This window comes from Alosa alosa, chromosome 3, assembly GCF_017589495.1.
Source record: "Alosa alosa isolate M-15738 ecotype Scorff River chromosome 3, AALO_Geno_1.1, whole genome shotgun sequence".
Classification (NCBI taxonomy): Eukaryota; Metazoa; Chordata; class Actinopteri; order Clupeiformes; family Clupeidae; genus Alosa; species Alosa alosa.
Window position 1 is genome coordinate 31,115,005 of NC_063191.1, and position 23,016 is coordinate 31,138,020.

At 38.8% G+C, this 23,016-nt stretch overlaps 1 protein-coding gene across 16 annotated transcripts in view; it reads right to left on the reverse strand.

Annotated features, from left to right (window-relative positions):
• mycbp2 (MYC binding protein 2) overlaps positions 1-23,016 on the reverse strand; it is a 283,844-nt gene that overhangs the window by 206,092 nt on the left and 54,736 nt on the right. For 15 of the 16 annotated variants that reach the window (XM_048239181.1, XM_048239179.1, XM_048239178.1 and 12 more), the window contains 7 exons: positions 15,107-15,226; positions 10,570-10,651; positions 9,283-9,400; positions 8,332-8,536; positions 1,976-2,129; positions 1,612-1,784; positions 691-816 (listed from right to left, as the gene is read on the reverse strand). In XM_048239181.1, the coding sequence (XP_048095138.1) occupies positions 691-816; positions 1,612-1,784; positions 1,976-2,129; positions 8,332-8,536; positions 9,283-9,400; positions 10,570-10,651; positions 15,107-15,226 (978 nt within the window). Of the gene's footprint in view, positions 1-690; positions 817-1,611; positions 1,785-1,975; positions 2,130-8,331; positions 8,537-9,282; positions 9,401-10,569; positions 10,652-15,106; positions 15,227-23,016 lie in introns of those variants that run through there. The other variant, XM_048239189.1, reaches the window with a different exon arrangement.

The window sequence follows — 23,016 nt, forward strand, 5'->3', positions numbered from 1 at the left end:
TATAGAATAATAAATTGCTGGTCTTTGTTGAATAAGACAGAAGATAGAGAGCTTAAAAATAATCGCATATCGCATCGCAATCGCAATCTTGGTGAGAAAAATCGCAATTAGATTTTTTTTCCAAAATCGTTCACCCCTACTCAGCACACAGTGAACACACATTGAGGTGAAGAACACATTAATCCCGGCGCAGTGAGCTGCCTGCAACAACAGCAGCGCTCGGGGAGCAGTGAGGGGTTAGGTGCCTTGCTCAAGGGCACTTCAGCCGTGCCTACTGGTCGGGGTTCGAACCGGCAACCCTCCGGTTACAAGTCCGAAGCGCTAAACAGTAGACCAGTAGGCCATGGCTGCCCGTCACATACCTACACATATCCTGCCCCTCCCTGTAAAGTAAGTAACCGTAATGTATGGCTCCCCATTCACTTGAAAAGGAAAATAGCTGCCCGATAACTGCCCAAAGTGGCCGCCAAGTGGGGGAACTTGCCTACAAGGACTTTGCTAGTTCCCTTTTCCAAAAAAACTTCTTCAACCCAATGTATTTTTAGAGGTCCAAAATTAATTTCACATTTAAATTGAAACACAATTGATCTTGTGGATTATCACAAGCTGCTGTATTAAGTGCCGTCAGAATGAATAATTGTGGTATAATATGTAACAGGCACATAAACAGAATAACCATATTGTTCTTACTTTCAAAGCGGTTTACCACACTGTAGTCCTCTTTGGAATAGACCTTCATCACAGACTGTGTTTCCTCCTCAGAGCAGGCCACACCAACTTTTAATTCCTGCATGGCAGCCAATGTGTCAAGACACCCTGTAGAGGCATATTTTCATAGGAACATAAATATTTGCGAGAGTTATACACATATACGTTTCATAATGAAAACAAGCAAATTTGTCTTAAAAGGGATATTCCACCATTTGGGGAATTACAAAAGCTAAAACTGGTATCGCCAGACTCAGAGAACGGCTGGATGAACTGGAGAAAGGTAAAAATCGATTGTTTAACTCGAGGGGAGGTGGAAAATGAGTGCAATTCCTCAAATGGTGGAATATCCCTTTAAAAACAAGCACATTTGGCTGCTAGTGCGTTAAGCAAATTTGTCTTAAAAACAAGCAAATTTGGCTGACAGTGTGTTGCTACGACTGCTTAAAATATGTAAAACTCTACTACAAAAGTAGTTCTACAATCCATTTAGTTTTAAAGAATGTGTCAATTATTTCAGTAAATTAACATAACGCAGATGTGGCAACAATGGTATGAACTGGATTATGGACTCCATGGCATTGAGGTATACACGTTCCAGTTGTAAGGGCCACAAAGCATTAATGCACGTTTGAGGTGTAACAGCCACAACGCATCACATCGTGGCCTCATTACCATCTCGAATGTACATTAACTTCATATACCAGACCGCTGTGTCATCCATTATTGTTCACTTATCAAATTGAAACAAGAATGAGCACAGAGAGACAATGTCCATTAAAGGAGTGCACAAAAACGTTTGTATACATGCTCTAGATCTTGTCAAGTGAAAGCTTCAAATAAAGTGAGCTTTCTTGCATTAAAAAGTGGCAACTAATACTACTACTTTCCGCCAAGCCATACCCAAAATGTGCAGTGCCCCATGGGAGCGGGTTGTTGTGGCATGGGTCCCTGAGGGCAAAGCTAACTCAGGGCTCAGGATACTACAACGCCCTTGGATGTCTGACGTTGCAGGCACACGTGCATCAGCAATGACAGCATTGTAGCACCACATCTCCCGTGTGGTAGGTAAGAACCTGAGAGAACAGATGAGGGCATACAGAAGAGGGCATTAGAGCATTACAATAGTAAACAGTACTTACTAAGCACAAAACGATGCAAGTAGTAGTTAAACATATTGATATGATATAAGTAACAGATTGTGTGAAGTGTGAAAAAAAAAACACTCAATTTAACACTAAAACCTTGGACAGTAAGACTGACTGACCTCCAGAGGACATCATATACTGGATCTAAGCACAGTCCAAATCCCTGCAGGTCCTCTTGCTCTGAATCATTGAAGGTTCTGCAGCTACCATCCACTTTATTGATCAATAGACATTTAAAAGGAGGTGGCTCTGATGCTGAAGTTGGTACCAGACCTGCACAGGACAAGAAAATATTTTTTCACTACAAATGAACTGCTTACAGAGAAAGACACAAAAACCTTCGGAAAAAAAGTCAACAAAAGCCTGGAAATGCTTTCCAATAATGTATAAGGATGTTTGATTCTTTCCATGCATCATTAGGGGTGTAAATCACAAGTTTCATTCAGATATTCCCTACTGTTCCTGTACTTCAGATCAGTCGACTGATCAAGTTTTCTTTAGGCCATTTAAATGCTTTAACCCTTAGAACCCTAAGCTGTTTTTAGGGCATTTTCACTACCTTTATTCATAAGGATTTACTCTGGTCATTGTGAGTGCCACACACACATATTATATATTGTTTTTTTCAGCAGAGTCTAGGCTATCCAGATCTGTCATCATGCCATGTATTAGTAATAGCATTGATTTTATTTTGATTTTTAAAGAATTAAAATATAAAAATCGTATTATAAAAATTCTTATATTTTGACCTGTATCTCACCATAGCAAGCTCATAGCTCTACATGCATTTCATGAGTGTGTAGGGCAGACTGTCCTGAATCGGGCAATATAATTGTCATGTTGGAGGGATACTCTGGGGCTGAGCAATTTACAGAAATATGTGGTGTGTGATTTATGGAAATAAATGCCATATTTTATTTAGTGATGAAAAATGACCTTTCTGCGCTCCATATCTATGACACAAACTGATCTGACCTGACTTGACCCAAGTTTGCGTGTTAGCATGTGTGCCATAATGATTCTCAACTTTTTACTGCATTGCCATGAACAAAGTAAAGGCAAAAAAGGTGTTTCTTTGTTCAACAAATTGGGATGCAATGTGAGCCTTGAATTGGATGCCATGCAGGAATTTGTGTTATTAATCTTATATCAAGATAAAAAAAAACTAGTTGGTATTGTTTTCAGTATAAAGAGACTTACCTAGCGCTTTTTTGTGAAATCATTTGACTTAATTTAAAAGAAATTTGACTTATTTTAAGACATCTCATCTTGAAAACAAGCAAATTTGTCTGCCAGTGCGTTAAGCAAATTTGTCCTAAAAACAAGCAAATTTGTCTGCCAGTGCGTTGAGCAAATTTATCTTGATAAGACTCCTTAAAATAAGTTAAAGTCTTCTTAAATTAAGTCAAAATGATCTTTTGAGAGGGCTTTGAGAAGTCTTTTCATACTAAAAACAATACCAAATTGATTTTTTTATCTTAATATAAGATCAATAACACTTGGTTAGAATTCATTTTTTGCAGTGTACAGTGGGTCCCAGTTAAAAATTGACACTTCATTCACGATCATGGTGAATGGTGAAATGTAAGTACAACTGCAGCCGCTTGGGGGCAGCATAGTCCGCTGTGGAGTTCCACGGTCGAACCAGACGGCGCATTCGACAGCAAGGGCTGTGATTGGCCGAGTTTTCAGTGCGTTTCTCTGTGTTTTTAGCAGCCCCTGCAACATGCTAGTCCACTGTAGCCTAAGCCTTGTACATAATGTTAAACATAGTTTTGGATTCAGTGGCAAGATTTCTTGATTGTACAGTGTCTGTCTCTCAGTAATGTTTTAAAGTGAGAGCTTCGTCAGCTGGCAGTAGGCTACTTTGTCGGTAGTCATGAGAAGTTCGCTTGCTAACAGAACATAAATATGCTGCCCAGAAACCTTGTGAATAGTTCTGATTTTTTTTACTACACTAACGAGGTTGAAATATAGACTTTGCCTACAGCATCTCCTTAACAGTAATGCTAACAAAATGACAGCATTCATATGACAAAGGAAAACGAATTCGGTCACTCAAGACTGTGCCACAGCAACCAGTGTAGGCTACAGTCCTACCCAATAGGCCTACTCAAAGCAGATAGCGTTGTCTGACGGTCGAGTGGGTTAATGCACGTATTTCCAGAACAGGTCTGCAACTTTCAGGTAGTTCTGAGTTCGAATCTAGGCAGGAGCAGAGCCATATAAAGGCCTAGGCCTATTGATATCATTTTTTGCAAGGTGTTGCTCCTGGCAATACTTGTTTATAAGACGTTTGGTGATTAATTGATAGCTGTTTTTGGGACACGTTAAACATTCTTTATAATGAGCGATCCGGGAGTAAAACGACTGTTATGCGCTGTTACAACTGTAGGCTACAATGATTGCAATACAAAAATATGCGGCGTGTTAGTTTAGTTAGTTTTGTGATGTTTTGCACTTTTGCCTCATGTGTTTTCAGGTTTAAGGGCTTTTTTGGCAAGATTGACCTTGGTTAGACTCTGGATATGTTATTTCTCCGTATGGAAAATAAAGTCAATTTTCGACACACGTCTGTTATTAGTTTAATAACAAGTGTTCCTTGTTAAAACATGTGACTAGTGAAACTCAAATGATTTTAGAAATATTTAGCCAAAGCCAAAAGTGTTAGAGAAGGAGAGAGGCGGCGGTGCAGCTCAGATGTCTTCTTAATTTTCTTTATTCTTTAGTAAAGGTGCAGAACATTATTAAACTTTGACTAACGTTTCGATGTTCGTTAGTCAAAAACATTGACACATCGAAATGTTAGTCAAAGTTTAATAATGTTCTGCACCTTTTACTGAAGAATAAAGAAAATTAAGAAGACATCTGAGCTGCACTGGCGTCTCTCCTCTCTAAAATATCTGTCCTGGCCTGGTTGCAACGGATTGTTTGTCAATGAGCAGAAACACACACGACATTCAAACTATTGATAAGATGTACTGGTCTGTATCTATAGGCTAACATTGGACAAATAAATGACACTGACTCGCCATATCCTGACTCAGGAAAAAAAACATTTTCTTGCTTTGCCGCAAACTCAGCAATGAAATCATAGGCCAGTTTGCAGGTAGCCTAACGTCTTTTTCATAGAAGGGAGAGCCCAGTCTCTCCTGTGACATGGAGGTGCGCAAATAGTTTTTAACAGCCTGTTCAACTTCGAAAAACTTCGTTCACCCGATGCCAGTCACTGATCGCAGTTCGGAAAGCTTCATCTTTTTAAGTTTTAAGTGCAGTGGCCCCTATCTGCCCCCTTTGGAATTATATCTCGAGCCTATTATAAGGTCCAGTGCATTATGTCCTGGGATTCGGATGTGCTCAAAAAGAAAAGAAAAAACACTTTTTTATAGATGGTTATGAGGAACAATGTGAGAGAGAAATTTGATGATCATTGATCGTTGTTTTGGGACGTTAAGCCTACAACATGCTGTTAGGCTGGGCTACTGTCAATGTACTTGTACAGGTAAATGTTCAACAATTGCTGGTGTACAGGTTATATAATCAATTAGCTAAATCATTTGTCCAGCTGTTTAAACATTTTTTAAATTGCTACATTCAAGCATAAAAGGTGCTTTGATATATTTTTTCGTTTGAGCGTCGGCAAGCAGGCATGCTTTGGTTGCAATGAATGAGGATAATTGCTTTTTTTTGCATTATTTTGAATATGACTCGCTCCAGTCTCAACAGCACATACTTTTTCCACACGCTAAGTTCTAACACACATAGGCCTATCCCCTCTCGCTTTCTCTCTCTCCATCCCTGCACACGGTGCTTTCTTAAAGGAGCTGCACCATTTTACAACAATTGCATCTACATTTTCATATTAGAATGTTTTGTCAAGTGTAAGCTTAAACTATCGTGATCAATTTAAGTTCCCGTGCCCCCGCTGCGTCATGGAAGCAGTAAGTCAGTCGCATCAAAAATAGTAGTGGCACCCAAGTGACACCTTGTGGTTGTTTGTGTCAACTGCAGTTTGTGCCATTTATGCTGAGAAAATGGGTTGCGTGATTCATGAAGGAACCCGTCCAAACTTAACGGGGACCCACTGTAGAATCTCAAAACCGGATTATGAACATGCTTTGCCGTAGAGAAACACACGATAGCGTTGGATTATAAACATGCTTTGCCACAAAAACAGACAAAAACGTGGGGTAAGTCCAGCTATATGAAGTCATTATTTTGCTGTCACTTCGTCTGTTTTATAACCCAGAAGGATGTACTTGGTATCAAATGATAGCTCTTTCATCTGACATGCGTGGCATATCTATCCGATCACGGGTCCGCGAGTAATTCAAACGAGAGTAATGGGTGTGCAGCGTTGGTTTGTGTACATGACAATATTTTGCACTCACTTCGTCTGTTTTTATAAGCCAGAAGGATCGATATACATGGTACCAATGGATAGCCCTGTGTCTCCTCTTTCATCTTATATGCTTGCCATATCTATGTGATCACGGGTTCGCGAGTAATTCAAACGAGAGTAATGGGTGCGCAGGTGAACGTAGAGAAGTATAGACTGTAAATATGATGCTATTTGATTTAATTTCATGATTTTTTTTAATTTTCATACTTGATCGTACAGACAAGTGTTGGAAAGCCCCACTTCTTCTCGCTGCGATGAACAGCCGCGGAGCAATGTAACAGAGAAGAAAGGGTGTGTTTTTTGACGCACTTTGCGTCAATCGGGTTCTAAGGGTTAATAAGCAAAGGCAAAGTCGTAAAATTGTGACAAACAACGTCACTGATTAAAACAGATGATAGATCCATGTACGGTGACAAATCTCATTTGCACTCTCCACCACTAGTCAAGCTCAGATTTGATGGGAGAAAGTTTTCAGGAAGTACTACACCGTATTACACACGAGAAACACAGGAAGACAACGTGCATTTCCTCCATAAAGGGCTTAACATGCTTTTGCGTCAACTCTTAACTGTATATGATATATATGCATAATTCACCATTAACTAGATTAGCGTTTCTACACACAGTTGTCTTCTAAATGCAGTGTTTGTAGGTTAGTCAAAGTATTTCACTTTCATCACTCGCAATTGTGGTCTAGGGCCCTATTATGGCAGTCTAAAGTGCATGGTCACTGGCGAATAGTTTAAACAAATTTCGGGGTTTGTCCAGTCCGTATTGGGTGTGGTTTAGTTATGAAACGCCCGGCGCAAGAAGGTGGGCCTTATGTTTCTTAATCTTAAAAATAACTAGCTTTCTGCCATGCGCCAGGTTGCAAAATAGCGCCCGTAGGCTTATGTTGCGATCGCTGTCCCTTTAAATGACTTTAAATGATGTTGTATGCTATTTTTGTTTGAGTTTTCCAAAGTAAGGAATTGTCTTCACTCATTTCGCAATTCCTGCATTTTCGGTTGCAATGTTATTTGCACATTATTGTACGGTTATGGATGATCACAGTCATGTGGCAGCACGGCTGAACCCAAGATAACACAGCAAACAAATCCTCAGTGTGTTAAAATGCCCAGCCAAGTAGGTTTACTGCAGAGGTAAGCTAATAATGCAAACTGGGAGTGAATGTGTATTGTTTTAGCTGCTATCAGAGCTATAGGCTACCTTTACCACTCCCTTGCTAGAAATGTTCTGCCACTACTCTGATGTGGAAGTTGAACCTGATGTGTAAACATTCAAATGTAGGGTGGACTGCAACAAGATTGCATGCCGGCATCTTCAGTTTATGAAGGCAGGAGAACAATTTCATGTGGAGAAGATGTTAAAATAAACACACATCGATGCTTAATGAGTCACATCGATGCAACCACATTAGGTCGATACATTGCTACACTCCTATGCATCATTTTAGTGAAAAAAACTAGTTGGTATTGTTTTTAGTATAAAGGCACATACCAGGCACTTTCTCCTTTGACTTAAGGAGAATTCCGGCCATTTTTCACTCTGCTTCTTAAGGTCACTCTGGGGACATAAGTGTAGCAGTGAAGCTGCTCTAGCTGTTGGCTACAGCAACGCATGCTGGGTTTTTTTTTTTTTTGTACTGACTCGGTGACCTTGAGAAACAGAGATCACGCACAGTGGTGTCATGTAAGGACCCTGCTCATTTTGCACAGCACTTGTCATGACATTTTGAGTCTGTTAGGAGGCACAAAGGTACAGTTTAGAACATGCCCCCATCAGCTAGCTTGTACTGTAAGCACTTTGGCTGCTTTAGCCACTACCCGGCTAACTCACGACAGGCAGCACCGTTTTTTTTTAACGTTTTTTCTGACCAACAGTTTTCTGTAAAAATGATCAACTGAGCTCCGTGTTTAGCCGGATTTCTCCTTTAAGGCCATTGAATGATATAAAAAAAATTCTGATCTGGGGGAGGGAGGGGGTAATATTTTGAGATGTTTTAAGATAAGTCAAACACCACACTGTGTATGACAGAGAAACTGAGAAACGATATATAAAAATACACATTACCAATAATATGTTTGCTGGCAAAGACCTCAGAGGTGGAAAGAACATGAGAATTGATAAGTGCCTCATCAATTCTAAGGAATGTCTGATCTCCACTGGCACCTATCCACGTTGCTTTACGGCCATACTTGGCACCGATGTTGGGCATGGGGGAAGGCTTAGCATTCCAGTATGGCATGTCCAAAATGGGCCGACCAAGTTGCCCTTTCTGTGAAGAGAGAAAGTTAAGTTTCTTAAGTTAACGGGATCAATAAAGTATCTATCTATCTAGCTATCTATCTATCTATCTATCTATCTATCTATCTGTAAACCTGTTACAAAATCTTAAAACAATACTGATATTTCTTCTTGTTACAGTATTTGCACATTGCACAACCCCTTGGAATTCATTAACATTTTTGATATAAGGTCTTTTTGGGCCCCACCATCGACACACATATACACAAAAGCAAACACATACATGCACATAATAATTTACCTACAGAAAGGTTGCAAGAGTAGGGGATGGAGACAAATTGAGAAGTGTGGTTTATTTTTGCGGAGAGAATTTACAGGACTGGGCGGCGGCCATATTGTATACCGCTCTGTGGTACATCTAGCTAATCTTATATTCACGCCAACATTTTGGGAAATTAGCTTATTCACCATCTTCGCCAGCGTTACATAAGATGATACTTACCCATCTCATCTCTGTGCATGCAGTAACTCTGTCTAAAGCACCCACCGTTAGCATAGCTTAGCATAGTTCATTGTAGTGGGCAAATCCAACTATCTTTTTTAACAAGATATCTTTTTTAAATAAGAAAACAATGGTGATTTGCATGGGTGTTGAATAATTTTGCATGGGACTTTAAAGTCAGTTGAACAAACAAGGTGACATAAATAAACAGACTAATATGTGCAATATAAACAATGAGTAACATATAAATTGACAACTGTTGTAGGATACTATACCGAGAAGCTTCCAAAAGTGAAAACTTGTCCATCTGTGAGTAGTACAGCTGTGTGATTGCTGCCTGCGGTCACTTGTGCACTGGTACCCGGCAGAGCTTGTACTAGAGTGGGAGACCCTCTGAAGTGATCAAAATAAGCAATGTTACACAGAGAATTGTGTACAATATGTAACATGTTTGAAACAACAATTGTCTAAAATTAGATTAAATGAATACAAAATTACATTGACACACTCAGGCTCATACACTCATGGAAATGTATGGAGAAAACTTTTCAAGGAAGCTTTACTTTGTCATACCAGTTACACTTGACAGTTTCGAGTGACATGACACTGTCATGAACGTGTCATAAACACGTCATCGTCAACAAGTCAACGTTTATGACATAATGCTTCTGTTATTGTGACATTCGGTTTTTGTCATAACAAGTTAGGGTTAGGATTAGGGTTCATGTATCATGACCGTGTCATGTGTTCATGACATGACAGACTATGTACATTAAAAAAGTTTGTTTGTTTATCTGCCTTATGCTAACTTCACTGTCAAGTGACGTAACTGATCTGGCTAGTAATAATAGGCCTATTTTAAAATCACCTATAATGTTAGCGTTACTATGCAATGATTTGCTTCTATGCACCAATTTGATTGGGTTACACAGGGTTTTCTGAATCACCAGACTGTTGAGAGTCTAACGTAGCCACTATGTAGACGTTCTGAAAAATGAGAGAATTTTAACACCTCATAAAATCATGATTACTATATTTCAATACCTTTTAATGGCTTTTTGCTAAGTTGATTTCCTACCTTTTAATACTTTTTAAAACCCCATGGACACCCTGTAAAATGACATTGGTATACCACAGAGAAATATGTAAAATTCAAACCTAGATTAGATGGGTGACTAGCTAACAGGCATTATCTCTAAATCATCACTGAGGCTTGCATGCATGTGTTGCAAGGGTACCGTCAAGTCAGAGTGTAAACTATGTAGACTACATCTTTGTAACTTTGTAAACTGAAGGTGAATAAATGTTCCACTGCTTTGTTATATATTGTGTTGCCGTGAAATGGGGCTTGTGAAAAGTCAGAAAAAGACAGACCCATAAATAAATAGATGTGTCCACACTTTTGACAGGTAGTGTAGATTTTATAAGCCATGCGTACAGACCACTGAATGACATTATTACTTAAGGAACCATGGAAGTTAAACAAACAATTCCAGCAATCAGATACAGATGCATAAATGCATGCTCTCCTTCATTGCTCTCTTCTCTTTACCAACTATTACCTTGAGTTCACATCTCCATGCCCAAGCTGTCCATGTTGGCCATAGCCAAATGTGTAAACATCCCCATTTTCCATTAGAACCACTGAAAAAGATAGGGATATTTAATTATGTAACTTTTACACAACAATGGAAACTTTAGAATATCCTTTGCAAGATCATTTTCATCACATTCACATAATTGTCATAGATTACCACAGAGCAAATTGTAAAAGAAATGTTTTAAAATAATTTATTTATTTTAATTTCTAAAATTGCCAATTCAATCTGACTATTTCTTAACAAACTGTGATGAGTGCACTGCAAAAAGTAAACTCTAACCAGTGTTATTAATCTTATATTAAGATCAATTTTTCAAAGATCAAAGTTTTTAGTATGAACAGACCTACCTAGTGCTATTTTGAAAGATAATTTGGACTTAATTTAAGAACAATTTGAATTATTTTAAGGAGTCTTATCAAAACAAATTTACTCAACGCACTGGCAGACATAATTGCTTGTTTTTAGGACAAATTTGCTTAGCGCACTGGCAGACAATTAAAAACTATGAGTCATTTCTGTTAGAAAATGTTTTGTCTTTTTGGGCTAGATTGACTGGCCTATAACTTCTCTGAGCATGTAGCCTCAATTGCAAAATCATGTTGGTTTATCCTTCGCAACATTAGGAAGATCAGACCTTATTTGACACAAGATTCCACGCCACTTCTTGTACAGGCCATGGTTAGTATAAGTATAAGTATATATACTTTTTGATCCCGTGAGGGAAATTTGGTCTCTGCATTTAACCCAATCGATTAATTAGTGAAACACAAACAGCACACAGTGAACACACAGTGAGGTGAAGCACACACTAATCCCGGCGCAGTGAGCTGCCTGCTTCAACGGCGGCGCTCGGGGAGCAGTGAGGGGTTAGGTGCCTTGCTCAAGGGCACTTCAGCCGCGGCCCACTGGTCGGGGCTTGAACCAGCAACCCTCTGGTTACAAGTCCAGAGTGCTAACCAGTGGGCCACGGCTGCCCTATCTCCAAGCTGGACTATTGTAATTCACTGTTAACTGGCCTGCCTGTTTGTGTAGTAAGATCGTTACAACTGATTCAGAATGCTGCAGCACGCCTAGTCTTCAATCATCCAAAGTGGACACATGTAACTCCTCTCCTAGTTACTCTCCACTGGCTGCGTATACACTGCAAAAAATGAAATCTAACCAAGTGTTATTAATCTTATAATAAGATCAAAAAATGTATTTGGTATTGTTTTTAGTATGAAAAGACTTACCTAGTGCTATCTCGAAAGATTATTTTGACCTAATTTAAGAAGACTTTGACTTATTTTAAGGAGTCTTATCAAGACAAATTTGCTCAACGCACTGGCAGACAAATTTGCTTGTTTTTAGGACAAATTTGCTTAACGCACTGGCAGACAAATTTGCTTGTTTTCAAGATGAGATGTCTTAAAATAAGTCTTTTTTTTTATTAAGTGTTTTTATTAAGTCAAATGATTTCACAAGAAATCGCTAGGTAAGTGTCTTTATACTGAAAACAATACCAACTAGTTTTTTTATCTTGATATAAGATTAATAACACTTGGTTAGATTTTGTAAGATAAGCAGTTTTTGCAGTGTAGTGGCCAGAATTATATTTAAATCTCCCACTTTGGCCTATAGGACACTGACTGGATCTGCTCCCTGCTATCTTAATGCAAAGATCAAGATATATATCCCCAACCGCCCACTGCGGTCTTCTGATGAGCGTCTGTTGTGTCGACCAGCCATAAACGGTAGGTCAAATTCAAGACTCTTTTCCTTAGTGGTTACTTGTTGGAGTTGCCCAGTGCTCTCCGTTCCTGTGATAATTTTGGGTCTTTCAAGAGGGGTCTAAAGGCATATCTGTTCAATCTGTTCTGTTAGTTTATTAAGCGTTTCTTATGCGTTATAGTTATAGTGGATGGAATCCACCATCTTAAAATCTCCTGGCTTCTTCTTATTATTACAGTGCATGAAAATGCACTGTACTGTTATTCCAAGGCTTTTTCTTCTTCTTCTTCTTCTTATTCTTCTTCTTCTAACGCAGTTAATGCAGCTTAAACCGTTTAACGTAGAAACTTCATTCAAACTATGTTACGTAGGTCTTACTTAGGACATGTGGGCTTTGTATTTTTCAACTTTGTAACTTTTATACTTTTTAAACTATTAATTAAAAACTAGTCAAAATTTCCCCATAGACTTAACATGGCCTGATGACATCACAATAGAGCCGTTAAGCAATTAGAATCCTATGGCAGGTGTTCGGGCCACCTGCATCAACTGCCAGTCTCAGGCTTTAAGCATACAAACTGGCCCTATTAAGACTACACACCCTATTCAACTGCTTCCTCTGCCAAAAACTGTTTCAAAATAAAAGTCCTCACTACAATATTTCACTGTTAAACAATTTAACCCTTTGAACTACTGAACTTTTCAACTGTTCAGCCATTGTAACTGTTTGTCTGCTTGTCATCAACTATGACTCCTACCCACTGTAGCTAGTTAGCTAAGTTAGCTAAGTAACATGGTTAGCATGCTAGTTAGCATTTTTAGCAAAACTGCTAAAAATGATTAGCTAAGTTAGCTAAGTAACATGGTTAGCATAGTTAGCATGCTAACATGTTAACATCTAGTTAGCATTTTTAGCAAAACTGCTAAAATGATTAGCTAAGTTAGCTAAGTAACATGGTTAAGATAGTTAGCATGCTAGCATGTTAGCATGCTAGTTAGCATTTTTAAAAAACTGCTTAAAATGATTAGCTAAAGTCACATGGTTAGCATGTTAGCATCTTTACAAGATTTTTAACAAAACTGCTAAAAATGATTAGCTAAGTTAGCTAAGTAACATGGTTAAGATAGTTAGCATCTTTAGCAAGATGTTAAGATCTTGGATTAACATTTTTAACAAAACTGCTTAAAATGATTAGCTAAGTCAGCTAAGTAACATGGTTAAGATAGTTAACATAATTAAGATGTTAACATCTTGGTTAGCATAACTGCTAAAAATAATTAGCTAAGTTAGCTAAGTCACATGGTTAAGATACTTCAAGATTTTAACATTGTTAGCATGCTAGTTAGCATAGTAACTTGGTTAACATTATTATCTTTGTTAATATAGTTAGCATAACTGCTAGCAAACATTAGAGCCATTCCAAGTGTCAGTTATCGTCAACTATCTACCTAAATAATTTAACCATTTAAACTATCCACTTATTTAACCGTTCAATCATTCCAACTATATTAAACCTTATCTACCAAGTAAATCATTTAACTATATAAACTACCCACCTATTTAACTGTTCAGTCATTCCAACTATATTAAACCTCATCTACCTAGCAACCAATATAGTTTGTTTTTACTCTGTATGATATTTTACATCATATTTTTGCATTTTCATGCACTGTATTTCCTTCAGGAAATGCTTTTCTAGTTATTATTATAACCTTTTCTTTTAACCTTTTCAAGAATTAATGCGACTCTAACCGCTTAACGTACAGACATGTTGAAATAACCGTTCTGAAGGTCTGGAGTGGGGCAAGAGAGTTATTATTTCAGATTTTTATAAAGTTTATACTTTTTTGAGAAATAGGGGATTAAAAAATGTTAAAAGCTCAATTTTCCCCCTTAGACTTCAAAGGCTGTGATGTCATAATGGCCTAAAGGCAGCTGCGCTTGTTAAGCTCCCAGAGTAGTTCCCGGGCTAATTAGAACACTGACACAGGTGTCACCTGTGAAATCAACTGTCTCAGCTTCTAATGCATACAATCTGGTGCTCCCTAAAACTACACATCCTGTTTAAGTGTTTCCCGTGTGTCAAAATAAAAGTCACAGCCATATCTCATGCTTTGCGCATTATATCTCCAAAACGGTTTGACACATGTGCTTCAAATTTGGTACAAGTGTTTGTATGAAGATGAAGTGAGTTGATGTTGGAGGTCAAAGGTCAATGGTCAAGTCAATGAACACTCTGAGTGCAATATCTCAAGAATGCCTTGACATACATGCCTGAAATCTGGTATAAGTATTTGTATGGATTCAAAGATGAAGTGAATTGATGTTGGAGGTCAAAAGGTCAAATGTCAAGGTGAAAAACACCTTGAGTGTTATCTCAAGAACGCCTTGGCACACAAGGTCTTTTGGTACGAGGGTTTGTATGAACTCAAAGATTAAGTGATTTAATGTTTGTTTTTTCAGGAATTTCCCCACCAATTTTAGCAGCTTTCCATCCACTATTGTAATTCCTTTGGCATTACATTCTAGTTTGTATATTATAGTATTTTTTATTTTCATTAGGCTATTGATTGAATTGACATTGTTGTTTATTATTGCTATTCTCCTTAATGTAATCTTACCAACCTTTTAAATTGTTTACTGTTAAATTTAACCTCGTATTGTTGTTATTTGTATGTCGCTTTGGACAACAGTGTCTGCCAAATCCTATAACCATAACCATAACATAAAGGACAAAAAACACAGAAACACTCAGGGTCAGACAATTTTTTGCCTTGTTTGTCATACCGGAGTGGTGGAAGCCACAGCTGACCTGTGCAGCACGCAGCTCACAGTCAAAGCGCACTGCCCCAGGAGGGTAAGTTGTGATCTTACTGGCATCTTTGTCTCCTCGCTCACTGCTACCATCTGGGCAAGAAACACAAATGATAAGACAACATTAGCCTGAAAACGTAGTAGAGAAATGATCACTTGTTTTTTTTGTTTTAATTGTATGCCCAGCCTGTGTACTTGTAACACTGCAAAGGCTGCATTAGTCAAGCTACCATTACTAGGGATGCACTGATCCGACTTTATCAGTCTCGATACCGAAGCCGATGCCTGGGCTTTGTGTATCGGTCAATACCCATCAGGCTTGACTTAAAACATTATTAACACAAAACACGGCCATATGCACTATACCATCAGGCTAGTCAGCTTTGGAGAGAGAATTTCCCCTATGAGTATATTCACTCCAAGTTGGCCTATCATAACTTCCCAATTCTTCACTGCACTTTAGCCTGTTAACTGTATGGTAATAGGCTGTTTGCATTTGTATGTAATATAAATGTATTTGTTCAACTTTACGCAGTAGAACTATGCACTATGTAACGGAACGCACATTTTGTTTTTGCGCAGGGGAGAGTGCACGCACGCACAGTTACCAGCAAACAATAATTCACCTACAGTGGGTCCCAGTTAAAAATTGACACTTCATTCACGATCAAGGTGATTCACACAGCTGGGTGAAATGTAAGTACAACTGCAGCCACTTGGGGGCAGCATAGTCCGCAGTGGTGTTCCCGGTCGAAGCCCTTGCTGTCGAACCAATCGACAGCAAGGGCTGTGATTGGCCGAGTTTTCAGTGTGTTTCTCTGTGTTTTTAGCAGCCTCTGCAACATGCTAGCCCACTGTAGCCTATAAGCTTTGTACATAACGTTTTGGATTCATTGGCAAGATTTCTTGATTGTTATGTTTTAAAATGAGAGCTTCGTCAGCTGGCAGTAGGCTACTTTGTCGGCAGTCATGAGAAGTTCGCTTGCTAATTGGTGCAGTTTTCAGCACAAAAACTCGTTTTATTCTTTTGCATTGCTCTATGCTGTTGTATGGTGCTTTCTGCCTCTTGGTTGCGCATGCATGTTTTCGTGACGTTGCATAGAAATCCATGTATAATGAGCACATAAAACGACTTGTTGACGTTTTGGGATATTAAGCTAGGTTAAGCTTTTTCAGGATTGTATGTCCTTAATTTTTGAATTATATATTTAGGCTACTTGCGCACACCCTGGATACCTTAATAGCCACACAACAATATTGGTGGTATTTGTTACATTAGCTTCAAAAAACTTTGGAAAAGTTAGACAGAAATTGGCAGATTCGCAAGATTCGCGTTTTGCGGTTCAATAAATCATAGGAGAAACGTTTTCATTCCATAATAGAGAGCTCTATCTAACCATACATAGCAAGGTAGACAACAAGCTACAACCCGGTTTTCATCCGAAAGAACCGTGTACATAAGTGGATAAATAAAACGCATCCCTGTGAGCATTCTGCTTTCAGCCGAGCGTCTAAGGACCGTCTACAAAGTGCAAAACTGAAAGTGGATAAAAATACATTTAAATAGCTTTACTGTTATTGAGCCTAGTGCTTCCAAAATCATAGCACACAGCTACTGCTTCCTTAGTAACACACTACACCTGCCAATTACGGGAAAAATGGACTCATCCTATTTATATTATATTTTTATTGGGGGTAAAATTCAATAGCTTCACTGTCATTGAGCCTAGTGCTTCCAAAATTATAACACACATCGAATGGCTCACTAGCAACATACTACACCAGCTGATTATGGAAAAACAGGCTCACCCTATTTATAATCTATTTTTAATGGTTGAAAAATGCAATAGCTTCACTGTTATTGAGCCTACTCCTTCCAAAATCACAACACACACCTAGGGCCTCCCAAGCAACATGCTACAGCAGTTATTAATTATGGAAAAATGGACTTGCCCTATTCATAACATATTTTTAATGGGGAATCAATAGCTTCACTGTTATTGAGCCTAGTGCTTCCAAAATCACAACACACATCTAGGGCCTCACTAGCAACATGCTACAGCAGCTAATTATGGAAAAATGGACTTGCCCTATTCATAACATATTTTTAATGGGGAGGAAATTCAATAGCTTCACTGTTATTGAGCCTAGTACTTCCAAAATCACAACACACATCTAGGGCCTCACTAGCAACAGACTACACCTGCTAATTAGTGAAAAAGTTACTTGCCCTATTTATAATATAATTTTTTATTGGGGAAAAAATACAATAGCTTCACTGTTATTAAGCCTACTCCTTCAAAAATCACAACACATATCAAGGGCCTCCCAAGCAAAATACTACACCTGCTAATTAGGGAAAAAATGACTTGCCCTATTTATAACATATTTTTAAAGGGGGAAAATTCAATAGCTTCCCTGTTATTGAGCCTCTTACTTCCAAAATCACTCCACACATCTAGTCTTCAAAAAGCACCGCTTCAGAAAGCTGCACTGCTTGTAAAAGAAGGGGGTGGGGGAGGGGAATCACAAGTCTTTTATTTATATTTCCCCAGTGAAGCTGCAATGACCCAAACAACCACAAGTAATACGTTGTAAGTTGTAATATGTTGTACGTTATAAGTTGTAATACATTTCATGCAGCTGCGTGAATCACGGAAAGTGTGAATGAAGTGGCCACTTCTAAATGGGACCCACTGTATATACACATTGCATTAGCCACACCCAACAGGAAGTGAGATAGTCGGGATTTTGTGCATTGTGACACATGATAAATTTCAACGTACTTCTCCTAGATTCACAATCAGGGTGTGCTTGACATTTTTCAAAGACAGGCCTGTGTACCCCAAAATATGTCATAATGTTGGAATATTATATGTTATTATTAATGACAAGGCTTAGGAGCACCTTGACAACTGGAAAAAAGAACGGTACAAATACAATATCTTGGCACCTTTCAGTCATTTTTATCCGTAGAAGAAACGCAGGACAAATTAAACATTCTGGTTTTCTCCAAGTGCAACGATGATAATCAGACATCATTTGGACAAAATATAGAGCATATTAACCTCCGTTGCTCAGCCAAATGCCTTCCTGTTACGTCCTGTTATCACGGAGTTACAGGCGATAAACGATTTTTGATGGTCACAAGTTTACTTCATTAGCGTTTATTTTTTTTATTATTAAAGCGTGTTTTTCATTTCAAGGCTTGACTTCGTGCTTATTCAGTAGAGCATTTAGTGCTCTCCCCAATCCCATATGTTCACATTGCATGTTTGTTTGTAATGGATGCAACCGCGAGATACGCTTGTCATAGGCGCCGATACCGTGGGTGCTCCGTCGCTCGAGCACCCACGGAAAACATCAAGCACCCATGTGTGCCAGCTTACAGTCCCGGCTAAATTTACATTAATTTAAAATCAAACATCGCAGTTAATGTTAAATTCAGCATCTCTCATAATGTGATTGGCTATGTTGCTGTCAATCCCCTACTCCATATACTAACCACCAATGAGAGCGTCTCTCGTATGAAAATTCCTGACACTTCCCACCTGAAGAATTAACGCAAGGCTTTGTCGGGTCTTCAGCCCCGAATGTTTAAAATGTATATAGCCCTGAATATCATTTTAAAAGTAGTCTGACAACACTGGTACCTCATAGAACATCTATAACATAGCCTAGGTGGTCGCAACTCACTAAAGTAAAGCAGATAGAAAGAACTCGCGCAAATCTAGCATACAACACACAGACAGCTTAATGCGCAGGGGAGAGAGAGCGCGCGCACAGGTGCTTTATGATTGTTGGCTTCTGATGGTATCTTGCTAATTCACTGAACTGCATTAGGTGACACAAATGGTATTGCCTTTATCTTATAACTCCTTGTCTGAGCGACTACCAGGCCTATGGTTTTTAAAAGTCAGATGTTCCCTGACAAAGACATTCAAAAATTAAGAATGTTTATTGACTTGAAAAATACGCTAATTTTTGCAAACTCCCTTCATTCAACCCTTGAAGACATTGCGGTCTGGTGCGCTATGTAGATCGTTTCTCGTACCATTTAATTTCTCAGAATTTAGGTCTACTAGGCCTACAATAATGTCATCACCAAATACATAATTTATTTTTAGTTGATCAACCACAAAGAGTAGCACAGGCCTACTGTGCACAGTGCACTGACGACTGTAGCAGCCCAAGGTAACCAGTTGTTGTAGAAGAAGGGCAACCACTTGTTTCAGATAGCCTGGACAACATGTTACCTGGGTGTTGCATACGTTATTAATTGATGGTAGCCTACAATAGTTAATTGTATAATTAATATATATTATTTATATTAATTAATATTATTTGCGCATTATATCAGTGACGCGCATCATGTCATCTGTTTTTAACTTTTTGTATGGTTATTGCTTGACAGGGGGGGATCCCAAGCAGCTTTCAGCCATAAGGCTACTTTGAGAACATTTCTTAATTGTCTATGAATTGTTAATCCGGCCCTGCCCCCAACGAACGCAACTTTCCACCTCTGAGACAGCTTAAAAGAAGTCGAGAGGACTCACTAAGACCTACTTACTGTAGGCTGCGCAAACCACAGGCCTTTTTTTTGGGCAAGCCTGCATTCGAGGCAGGCCTTCTGTTGAAGAATTTTATATAAATCCTGTATAAAAAACGGTAATCGATAGTGTGGCATGTCTCCTTCTTGCAAACTAGCCTATAGCCCAACCATTTACATCTTCAAAAAATAACAACTTGCCAGATATGCCTTCATATATTTGGGCTTCATTCAACATTTTGTTCTTCCACTGGAAATTACTCTTCTACATTTGCTGCCTGCTGCATCCTTTCAGTTTGTATTGTTTAGAAAACGTTTGAGGTCTTGAGTTAATGCATTAAAGATTGTTTGCTGGTAACCAGCCACAAATAGCCTACAGATTCTTGCCTGCGTACATTCTCTATTCTCTCCAAAATGTGCCCGTTCTAAAGGGTGGCCAAGTGCGTAATTCTGCGGCATAAAGAAGATTTATTTGTTTATTGTACAAAAAAATAAAAATAACCTGTCAAGCAGTCAATTGACTACATTGCAGTCAATAAGTAGGGCAAATTAATATACGAAACCAAAACGTGGGTCATTGTTGTGTAAGCCTCTGCTGTGAGGCCAAACCCATTAACAAAGACGCATTGATATCTGCAATAGAGTATTTTTAGGCGAAACAAACTCACAGCCGAACGTTGCAATAAATACATAGACCATCTGGACAAAGTCATCAACAGAGTCATAGCACTGAAGGGAGAGGCAACTGGCATGTGATCTCCCCACGGTCAATGGATGTACACGTTTTCTCCTGTGCCTATGATATTTAATCCAGTGTTTTGTCAAGTTGCAAAATGCTATTAATTTTAACGAATTTTTAGGATAGTATGAAGTACTTTTTGTATAGGCCGGCAGATGACAGCCGCCGTTGCGCAGCAGTCATCAGTCCCCTCTCCAAGAGTTCGAATCTGGGTTAAGATTTTGACAACAATATTCACATCGTTGTTTACCTAAGTTTATCTTTTGTGCAGATCATATTATCAAAATCAGAATCAGCCTTCTTGGCCTGGTTTGCGTAAACTAACAAGGAACCCCCCCATGAAAATCAATGGCTACATAGCATATTCTCAACTGACTCGTCAAAAAGTGCGCACCACCTTATTATTATCTGCAGGTGTGTGACTTTTACTTACGTGCACATGGCTACAAATTGACTTTTAATTTATGTATTTCCTGCCTTGGGCATTTTAAAATATGGGTGTATGGTGGTTAGAAGTGTAAATATCAATTAGAAACCTAAATATATTTATAATTATTAATTTGCAAACAAATAACTGGCGTCAGTGACGTCTTTGACATGAACATCCCCGGAACTATGCTTCTACTAGCATTCTACCACAGGTCGCAACTTTACGATAGTGGTTGCGAACGTTCGTTGCTACTATGGTTTTGGGAAACACTAACGTAGTGTAACGATGCATTGGACTATGTAAGTTCCAAATATGAATGTAATTCTGCGGCATAAAGCAGATGTATTTGTTTATTGTACAGAAAAATAAAAATGACATGTCAAGCAGTCAATTGACTACATTGCAGTCAAGAAGTAGGGCAAATTAATTTACGAAACCAAAACATGGGTCATAGTTGTCTAAGCCTCTATAGCGTAGCCTGTTAAAAACGTCGCTAGATAGTATTAAATCGCCAACATTGTTTTCTGCAGAAGCCTACCCAAGGCTACAGATTAATTCTGAACAGCTATTTCTCTACTGGCTCAATTATCACACCACTGTTTTGATTTGCGTAGTTGCGTTACCCCCAACACTGACAATAATGTAGACAGCAAATTTCGATTTCGATTTTCGTTACCACCGTGTAGTCAAGCCTTAAGCCATACCCAAGTAGCCTAAATCGAGGTAATGTTTAATTATGCATGATTTATTTTGTTATTGAATTCGTAGGCTGGGATTCCTCATGGCAACAATGTTTAATGGTAGCCTCCTGCTTTTTCAGAAGGGCGGCAGGCAGAGCGATGTACAGTGGCAGAGCGCCGCACAGTGGCTGAAAGTGGTACTAAAGCTTCACGCAGCTTCACGCCTCGTAATGCGCGACTGAAGTGGCCATTTGAAAGCGATGCCCACTGTATTGGTGTTTCATTTTAAATCTAAACCACTTCCACACAACTCATATTAGCAAAATACTGTGGACAGAAAATTTGACCACTTTAGGCAACATCTTAAAAATGTAATGCGAAAAAAGTTTAGTGAAAACATTCCATCCAACAGAAATTTGACATTAGCCTTAGAAAGAGGACAACTGACTGACCTCATTTGGCAGAGGCAGTGTTGCCAACTTAGCGACTTTGTCGCCATATTTAGCGAGATTTCAGACCCCCCAAGCAACTTTTTTTGTAAAAAGCGACTAGCGACAAATCTAGCTACTTTTTCTGGCGTTCTTGGAGACTTTTTTAGACTCTGATGTGATGGCATGTAACGTCCCTTTTTACTCTTCTGAGTGAGTAGTGAGTTCGGCTGTGCTGTGTAAGAGTCTCATGCCTGTTTCGTTTGTGAATTAGCCTACATCGAGTTCGCCCAAAGCGTTGCCCCATGATTATAAAAGTAATGACTGGCCTATGTAGTATACAGAGTCAACGAGACGAGAGCAATGACATGAAGACAGGGAAACAGGGACACGCACAACAAAGGAAAGGCTACAACTTCATTCACAAACAGATAGTTGAGCATACAAGTTACAAAAACCTAAAGCATTCGTTTAGGCTATGTAGCCTCAATGTTGTCAATGCAGGAGAGACTATCGGCTGAGGGAAAAAAAATAAATTCTGTCGGTCTGTCCGAGTGACATTAACTAAATAAATCCAAATTATAGCCATTGTCGTAAGGTTAAATTGTGTGTAGCCTATGGTGAAGTTATAATCAGACTTCAAGCTGTGCAAAGCAAATGCAGCAGTTGGGAATAGGTTGGAAATGACTGATTTTCAATGCTCATTCTGGTGTATGACAAGATGTACAGAAGTGTAAAGCGTATCAATTACCCTAATATACAAGTATACTAAATGAAATATATTTAAATTAGGCTCTTAAAGTTGCCTATTTGAGTAGGCCTAGGAGAAAAGCAAACAGGTGTAAAGGGAAATTAAAGGGCCGTTTTTTTGTTTGTTTTTGTTTTTTTTGGGGGCACAATCTGGTGATGTAATTGATATGCAAATTAGTCTGTGACGTAATCAACGACATTTAACGACTTATGGAGCTGGCTTTAGCTACTTTCCATTTGAAATAGTTGGCAACACTGGGCAGAGGGTATACCTTTGCTATACTTCATATGAAGCAACAACCTCCCA